The sequence below is a fragment of the Antennarius striatus genome, chromosome 23, assembly GCF_040054535.1.
Source record: "Antennarius striatus isolate MH-2024 chromosome 23, ASM4005453v1, whole genome shotgun sequence".
NCBI lineage: Eukaryota > Metazoa > Chordata > Actinopteri > Lophiiformes > Antennariidae > Antennarius > Antennarius striatus.
Genome location: NC_090798.1, coordinates 13942772 through 13952500, shown reverse-complemented (window position 1 = coordinate 13952500; position 9729 = coordinate 13942772). Strand labels below are relative to the sequence as shown.

Sequence of the window (9729 nt, the reverse complement as noted above, 5' to 3'; positions counted from 1 at the left end):
GAGCCTAAACCTAACCCTAAACCTAACCCTAAACCTAGAGAGTTTAGGGTTAGGGTTCTACATTTCTGCTCCTGATCTGACAAAGATCAGGAGAAATGAGAAGATTTTTCTCATCTTTAACTCCATAGATAACGTCTGCATGAAAACAGGAATGAATCTTCGTATTTGTCTTTTTCAATGCTTTAACATGGTACCACAACAGGAATAACAAGAAGCTACAGCAAGAACTCAGATCTGATGTAGCAAAGAGGAAGACAACAGAAGATAGAAGTCAGAGCTCATGACCCAGTTTTCAGCTCCAAACTTCAGCTTCCTGTTTTCTGAGGAGATGCGTCCACGTTCTGTGGCCTCATTCTTTCAGGTGTATTCAAACTCATACAAGTCTCCATGAACATCAATAAGGCTAACATGATGATGATGAAGACTATCAAATGATGAAGACTATCAAATGATGAAGACTATCAAATGTCAGTTTAATGAACTGATTCAAACAGATCTGCTAATAAAATATGGAGATCATGAATTTTACGTTTAAAGCCTTCTTCTGTTGATCATCAGAAACGTCACCCATCCATCTAATCCATGAAAAGGTTCATTGTAGGCACAGAACTCTACTTATGTGCTGGTGTTGCCCCAAGAGCCTTCAGGGCTGAACTGCCCCTGTGACCAAACATGAAGGGTTTACTGGGCAGACTGTCCTGGTGTCGCTTAGATTTAGAGGCAGGAGAAGAGCTTTCATTACAGCATCTGCAGGTTGAGCAGTTTTAAATGTCCTTGGCCTTATCAGCGCCGAGACAGAGCCCAGTTTTTACTGGATACCGGGAGGGAAATCAGTCCAAATGTCAGCCATAAATCCTGGACTCTAGAACAGGCACTCGCAGGGTCATAAAACATCTTACCCACTCAGCACAGTCACGATGTAGAGACCCATCTTCTTGAAGATCTCCCAGTCTTCCACCTCAATGATCTTGGCAGCAATGAGGAACAGGATCCCGACCGGCATGTAGCTGAAACACACGTGACTTCACTTAATATGATGGAGCCATTAATTAGTGTAGTAACAGCTCAAAACCACTAAAATAAATCATGCATTCTATTATTATTATCAGTTAATAAATGAAGTCATTTTGTAAAATAAATACATAAAAAAAGGGATTCTATCTTCTCAAATACTGTTGATATTTTTTATATTTAATTTCCATACGGGCCGGTACCGGTCAGTTAGTACCAGTCAGTCAGTACCGGTCAGTTAGTACCAGTCAGTTGGTACTGGTCAATGGGTACCGGTCAGTCAGTCTGGGTCAGTCACGTGACTACCTTCTTAAAGGGGCCTTTCTTTTAAATTTAAAACTAAGACAGCACTTCATCTTCAGGGCTGTGTTAGATCCATGACACCCCACTGCTCCACGTACCACATAATGATCTGGACCAGTTTCATCGTGGCTTCATTCAAGGCATCAAAAAATTCCAGGAGGATCCGTCCCTTTGGGCCCATCTTCCCGATGACGAGGCCGAACACAACACAGAAGACAATGAGCCCCAGAACGTTGATTCCATCCGAGTACGTCCCGACGATCTTATAGTCTTTGGTTATATTCTGCCAGGAGAGCACACAAGGATTCATTCAGCGAAGGAGTCGGGCCAGGAAGCTGCTCTCACAGCTCCGTTAACGGGCTCTAAGGACCCATTGATGAGCCCCCGGCCCCTGAGACTCATTATGGAGTCTTCTGAAGCGTTTAGTTGAACACGGGCTGCCAGACACAGATACAGGAACATCAGGTGCAGCAGACGGACGAACAAGGACACACTGTGTTCAGCTACAGACCATAACTTCCTCAGGTGATGGACGTGTGCAGCAGAAGATCTTGTTCCAAGTGTAGCTTTACTTGTTAGACAGAAAAGGTTCTGCCTCGGATTCTTACCTCCACCACCGCCATGATGGTCGTCGACAGGGTGGGAAACACTGTCGTGTTTACGACGTCTTTTGGAGGCTCCAGCTCTTTGCGAACAGTCTTGTACTACGATGTAATCACAGTCACATTTCACCACATCAGAAGAGTTCCCACGACCGCATGTGACGGACTCACTAGAACCTCATGTCGATGTAATCAGGGGGCGTGACGAATGAATGACTGTACAAACGTCTTACCTGTTGGAAACACGCCTGCACCAGGTTTTCTGGAAACATGTTTCTGTTGATTGAAAAGATTGAGCTGAGTTCACGTGACGTCCAGGAGGAGATTGTTAGACTATCTGTTCTCTTTTCCATTCCAGCCCCTGACTGGGTGAATTCCGGCTGTTAACATGTAGAAGTGTGTTGGGCTCACCTGACCAGATCCAGGAGTGTGTCCGCTGTGGAGACGTTGGGTGTGATTCCAGTTCTGTCGATGTTGTCAGCCGTCTGAGAGACTCCTGGTTTGATGGTCATCACCAAGAGAATGCCTGTAGGAGAACACGCCAATGGAACACGTAACGTCGACTGAAGGAGGCAGACAACTGAAAGTAAGACGGCACCACATGTGATGGTAGCATCTCTATGTGAAATACATGGCAGGAAATTCAACGTCAGAAAAGGAAAAGTTCTTCAAAACACTGAATTTTAACACTTATTGATTGTTTGTGCAAAAACAAAATTCTGTGGTTCTGATTTTCTAGTTAAATTGTTATTCAAGGACATTTAACTGTTTCTCTATTGAAGAAAATGGACAAGAGATTTGCATTTTTTGAAAGGATGAGCAGAACAGTTAAAGGTAGGAACCGTTTGTAGGCAGATTACCCACTGGAAGCACCCAAAATCAAATGTCTTGCTTTTAATATTGCTACACAGACTGTATATCACAGGATCCAGAGACTGTACAGGCTGGGTTATTCTCCAAAATCAAAAAATATCTCACCAAAAATAGAAAACCAAAAACTCAGTAGGTTATACATATGTATGCATGAGTAAAGATCTAAAGAAGTAGAGAAATACCCAAGGGGGCAATTAACTCACCCAGAAGAACTGCAATGATAGTTGTGGAGAAATAATAAATGATGGCACGCAGACCTATTTTCCCTGAAACCTCAGAGTCCAGCGCTGCAACACCTGGAGACACAATGAACAGAGTTCAATTCAAATCCAAACCACCAGAAGATCTCAGATTGTCTGAGGGTCGGGGGCAGTTTGTGTGGTGTTACCATGACTAGACCAGGTAGGCTAAAAGCACACAGAATAGTGCCAACATCTCTCTCATGCAAAAAACATTAATTTCATCAACCTCATCATGTGTGCTTCACTATGAATGGAACAGGAAGTTGGACTAGTTATCATTAAACAGACGACCTGCAGGTGTTTCTAGAGAAAAGACCAAATGACACAAATGTAGACACAATATTAAACACATAAATACATCTTGACTCTGTTCATCCTTCATGACCAATGACCTAGGGCAAATGGTGATGTTTAATTACCTGATGGAGTTCAAAAATGAACCTTTATCAACATGAAGGTGTGTCTGAGCTCCGACTGCAATAAGAAAAATGATCAATAATTATCTATGAGGCGCTGTTGTCTCACAACCAGATGGTTGTGGTTTGATTCCTGTCCGTGTGGTTTGTATGTTCTCCCTGTGGGTTCTCTCTGGGGTCATTTTTAGGGTTACTACAATGATAATAACAGGATTAATAACTCCTAAAATTGTAATGTCTTATTATCTTCATTTCCTCATTATGCTCATGTGATAAACACATCACCTCTCAACTCTCCTTTGGGTTGTTTGATTTACGTTAAAAAGGGAAAGGTGTGACATTGTTTTAACCCAAAGCCTATTCGCTGCATTGTTCATAGCTTACAGCAACTTTTTTAATCATCATCAGATTGTGGGAACAACTCCATCATTTGACAAATACAAGATGGAAACCAGTTAAAGCTGGACTCTATTCAGATCAGCTGGGATGGACTTCATCAGTTCATAAAGATGGAAGATAAAAGACAGTTCATTACGGAGCAACAAACTTTCACCAAGGCAATAAGATTTGAACAGTTTATGGAGGAGGTTAATCTAATTTTGATAGACGTGTGGAGTAGTAAAACCAACATGACCTTCACAACATCAGAGAATCCTTCAAAAGATTAATTTCATTCAGATACTCCAAATAACTTGTCCTAACCCTGTGAGCATCCAGATGGACAGACAAACCAGTCTGAAACCAGTCTGAAGCCCCAGCTGGTGTTACCTGAGGCCCACAGGGAGAACCAGTGACACACTGGTGGAGACACACCTGGTGCAGGTGGAACATCCAGTCCTGAACAACAGTCAGCATCACTGACAGGTTCCACAGATCTGGAGTCTGTTTCCAGTCCAGCAGGAGCCTTCATGTGTGTGTTGTCAATGTATTATCTATCAGGATCAATAACCCTACGCAACACCTTTAGAGACCAATGGATTATCTATCAGGATCAATAACCCTACGCAACACCTTTAGAGACCAATATATTATCCATCAGGATCAATAACCCTACGCAACACCTTTAGAGACCAATGGATTATCTATCAGGATCAATAACCCTACGCAACACCTTTAGAGACCAATATATTATCTATCAGGATCAATAACCCTACGCAACACCTTTAGAGACCAATGGATTATCTATCAGGATCAATAACCCTTGGGAACACCTTTAGAAACCAATGGATTATCTATCAGGATCAATAACCCTAGGCAACACCTTTAGAGACCAATGGATTATCTATCAGGATCAATAACCCTTGGCAACACCTTTAGAGACCAATGGATTATCTATCAGGATCAATAACCCTAGGCAACACCTTTAGAGACCAATGGATTATCTATCAGGATCAATAACCCTAGGCAACACCTTTAGAGACCAATGGATTATCTATCAGGATCAATAACCCTAGGCAACACCTTTAGAGACCAATGGATTATCTATCAGGATCAATAACCCTAGGCAACACCTTTAGAGACAGGCTGAGTCCGTCTGACTGGAGGTTCAAACAACGTAACAATAGAAACAAACAATAGAAACAAACAATAGAAACAAACAATAGAAACAATACGAACCAGAAAACACTCAAGTTCATCTATTTACCTATCGATCTATTAACAGGTTCCTAATACTATAATAAACTAGCAGGAACCGTGGAAATTCCACGATAAACAATAATATCAGACTTCATACCAAACACATGAACAGAATAAACATCCACCTTGTTCTATGGAGCTAATGCTACATGCTAACGTGGAGAGCTCCAGCTAAACAATAGCCGCCTGATGCTAGCCGAGCTTTAGCTGCAACACAACGTGAGACACGGTGATGTCATGTATGCTAGAGCAGATTCCTTCTAGATTACTACCTAACAGGGATTTCTACATTTTACATGAATGAATGAATGAATGAATGAATAAATAAACTTTATGACTCATAAAGAAAGAAAGAGATGAACAAATATCCAGCTGTCAGCATGTTTATCAGCGCATCTTCGACGTGGAGCTGTTAACTCCGTCCATTCTGTGTGTACATGTAGACACGGGTCACACACATGTAGACACGGGTCACACATGTAGACATGGGTCACACACATGTAGACACGAGTCACACACATGTAGACATGGGTCACACATGTAGACAGGGGTCACACATGTAGACACGGGTCACACATGTAGACACGGGTCACACATGTAGACAGGGGTCACATATGTAGACAGGGGTCACACATGTAGACACGGGTCACACATTTAGACATGGGTCACACACATGTAGACACGGGTCACACATGTAGACATGGGTCACACACATGTAGACAGGGGTCACACATGTAGACACGGGTCACACATGTAGACAGGGGTCACACATGTAGACATGGGTCACACACATGTAGACACGGGTCACACATGTAGACAGGGGTCACACATGTAGACACGGGTCACACACACTGACGTCACACAGGTTGTCGTCTCAGGGAGACGCCCCCCGGGTAAAAAAGTTGGGGTCACAGCGTCCGACAACGCAGACCCAGCGTTTTCAAAAAAATTCACTTTGTCCAGAGTTTTGGTCCCGGATATCTGTGTTGTCGTGGTGACGAAAGGAGGAACCACAACAAAAAGCCTCGCTGCCCTACGCCTTACACCACATTGATCACATGATTCCTGCTGGCAGATGCGCCGTGATTGGTTGAGCGGTAGTGGGTGGAGTTAAAGCGTGACACTGTGAGGTTTTCAGGTGAGTTTATTCTAATATATAAGTGGGGGGACACGTTGTTGGATGAGATAGTTGGATGTTTCTGCTGTATGATGAGTGAAGCGTGTTAGGGGCGTGTCACTCACTCACCTGTTATCATGCTGGAAATGATGAGCGGGAGGATGATGAGTTTCAGCATCCTCATCAGGATCTCTCCTGGGAAGCCGAAGTACTGCTTGTGGAGGTGGGACAGCGAGGCGTACTCCCTTACCACGACCCCCAAACAGATCCCTGAAAGACCAGGACAAAGACCACCAATCAAACAGCTGCTGGGTTCGTGGTCTTTGTTGTGTTCTCTTGTGTGTGACCTCAGAGGAACAAACGCCCCCTCGGTCCTGAAGATCCTGATGAAACCAAATAGATGATATTCAGAGTTTGTTCATCATGGAGACATTATTTCAGAGGTCGCACAGAATTTATGAGACACAGCAGAGAATTGATGGTCTGTATCATCCAGGTGTGAACCACACATGAATCCCACTTCATTATTTTATCAGTGCCTCAGTCTCTATCTGTGTTATCACCATTCCCAGACACAAGGTGCTCGTAAAGCGCTGATGACACAGTAAACTGTATAATAAACACACTGATCTATGAAAATGTGAGCTGTACATTTGTGGATGTGAAGCACCTGGCTATAGCCCCCCACCATGAAGGCACACTTTAACCACTGCCTGCATGTTGTGAAGCCCCCCCACCCCCAAAATGTAGATTCACTGTTTCCCTCTGTCATCTCAGGTGGTTTACGTTTGGTTCTTCTTGATGTTTCACACACCTGTGTTCAGGTATCTCTTCCTCTGAATCCAATCCATGAATTTGTGCTTTTTTGTGTGTCTGTTTGTTGGTTGTCCTTCTGAGTGCATCATGTTTTATACGCATCTGTTTTTCCTGCATTGGAACTTCTATGACATCAACTTCCTGTACTCCACACCTAAAGCGTGTCAGTTACCCAGGATGCCTTAGGTCAATGATTTATTTGGATTGTGCTATCTCAACATGTCAAACCACCAGTGACGCTTCTGACTGCACCTCATTTTAAGAAGCACACGCCTACAGGAACACAGATGTTCTGAGGTACCGGCGCTGACCCGACCCCACCAGTCGGCACCAGCAGCGACACTTGATCTGTGATGTTTCACCTGGAAAAACATTGGTGACATCATCTCTCCATTTAGCAAGCTGATAGACTGTTAAAGCACTTTTATACTAAAGAAAAGTGTTTCTTTAACACACGTGTGTGCACTGTGTTCCGTGAGTCTCAGAGCGCAGCGCACACACAGATGCTGTCAGCCAATAGCTTGCGCGTACGGTATCACGTGACTACCTACGAAAATTAGCGATGTAGCGAAGCCGTGCATGTTGAGGCGCAAATAAACGAGGGATTACTGTATATACATTAAATATATTAATGTATATATAATAAACAATATTGTGACTTCTCACCATGCTGGTCTAGAGTTAATGATCACTTTGCCTTGTTAAAATAAATACCACTGTGAGGCATTAAAAATCTTCTTAGTTGAAATTTAACTGGTATGAGTCACAACATTCTAAGGGTCTGATGGGTGACATTCCCTGTTCAAACAAGAATTCCGTTTCCTGGGATTCTTCACAGTCTGAGTTTGAATGGAGGGAAATGGGAACCAGATTTCATCTGCAGTTTTAGAAGCTACAAACCAAAAGTACCCAAAACAAAAAGCAGTAATTAGTTATCATGTAATTTAATCTATGTCAGACAGGAAAGTTTCAACATTTGATTTTCCTTGTTCCTGATGACTTAACTAACTACATGTTAACATGCATAGCTTAAAGAGTTGGTTACTGGTAGGTGGTTAGCTTAGCTTAGCATGAAGATGACCATCAAGAAGACACAACTGCCTGGTTTACCGAAAGTTTAAAACATGTCAGTCAACAGCGCTACAGGCTGTCAGTAGTGTTTAGTCACATCCTTTGGAATAAAGTCACTGAAGAGCAACTGGAACCATCTCAGTGGTCTGAACGCTCACGATGACGGTTTGTCCTCCTGCAGTCCTTCTGGTTTCCTGTCATGACTGTTTGCAGACGACCGTCACCTTAAGGTCCTGTTTGGTTAGGGTTCGTCTGGTGTGTCTGAATGTAGGAAGTCATTCACTCTACTGGTTTAAAAAAGTGCAATTTGTGATTTTCTAATGTATAATTTTTATCAATGACAATATTTAAATTAAACTTTCCTGTTGAAATCACACACAATCAGATTTGGATCAATTTCTAAAGGGTTTACATAGAAATTCCAACAAACCAAATCTACCACCTTGGTGAGGTAATAACACACCATCAACCCAGGAATAAACACACACACACACACACACACACACACACACACACACACACACACACACACACACACACACACAAATACTTCTAAAACGAGATCTGGCAATACTAACAATCTGTTGTAACAAATGTGTCAGGGCTATCAGATTGGTTCTTGGATCAATCACAGATCTATGTTGAGAACAAAATGTTCAAAAAGGAAACGACTCCCACAAAACAGTTTTGTACTTTGTATTTATAAATGTTTAGTAGCTCAGATTCTCTGGTAGTTCTAATTTCATTGGTCAGACATCCGGAGCCAGAACCATGAGGAAAAACCTGAGGAACATATTCTAATATCCTGATGATGAATATAAATAAAATTATTTCTATATTGATGAGGGAAAATGTCTTTTAGTGAGATGACTCAAAAAGGCAAACTTTTAGTATACTGTATTTAAAATATTTTATCATACTCTATTACTTTCTCAGGTGATTGACAGAATAAGAGCATCTGCTCCTCAGAACACACGATTCATTCACTCCTGTAACGTGTATTAGACTGACTGTCAGTCATGCATGAATGTCAGCGGTGTGGATTTGAAGCCCTGGTGTTCCAAACACCTGCTGATGGGTCCTCAGTGCTGGGACCCCCCAGCATCAGCTGTCCCTTCAGTCTGGTCACGTCTGCCTGAGACACGTCCAGACTCAGAAGGGGACAGACACCCTCCACCAAATCATTATTTCAGATAAATAGTGAAACACATCCCAGTCTCAGCTGTCGCACCTGAGTGAAGCCGTGACCACCAGAGGACGATTTATCTCAGCAGCTGAAATCAAGACTGAGTGGAAAAAGCAAGCAGGGAGGTGTGGATGCAGTCAGAATACAGACGTGTAAAGGAAAGATGGAATCAGAGGAGATGAAGGTGCTCAGCTACCGGGGGGGGGGGGGTCCACGTACCGGCCAGCACTGAAGCAATGGTGGCAATCAGAAGCCAGTTCCTCCTCAGCCAGCCTTTCATATTCACGGCTCGTCGCTCCCGGCTGCCCATCATGTCCATGATGCTGCTCCGGCTCCAGAAGAACTACAACGGCCCTCCTGGAGACAAAGGCTCCAGCGGGGTGTCAGGGGCAGATGACGCAGAGAATGGGGACACTCTGTCAGACGCTGATGGTGCCAGTGATGGTGCGAGAGA

At 43.2% G+C, this 9729-nt stretch overlaps 1 protein-coding gene across 2 annotated transcripts in view; it reads right to left on the bottom strand.

The window, feature by feature from the left end:
* Positions 1-9729, bottom strand: part of slc1a1 (solute carrier family 1 member 1) — a 16128-nt gene extending 6399 nt beyond the window's left edge. For both annotated transcript variants that reach the window (XM_068308123.1, XM_068308124.1), the window contains exons 1-8: positions 9495-9729; positions 6332-6472; positions 2993-3085; positions 2328-2442; positions 2150-2192; positions 1923-2018; positions 1413-1597; positions 900-1007 (exon numbers count right to left, since the gene is read on the bottom strand). In XM_068308123.1, the coding sequence (XP_068164224.1) occupies positions 900-1007; positions 1413-1597; positions 1923-2018; positions 2150-2192; positions 2328-2442; positions 2993-3085; positions 6332-6472; positions 9495-9594 (881 nt within the window). In that variant the 5' untranslated portion in view covers positions 9595-9729. The remainder of the gene's footprint in view (positions 1-899; positions 1008-1412; positions 1598-1922; positions 2019-2149; positions 2193-2327; positions 2443-2992; positions 3086-6331; positions 6473-9494) is intronic.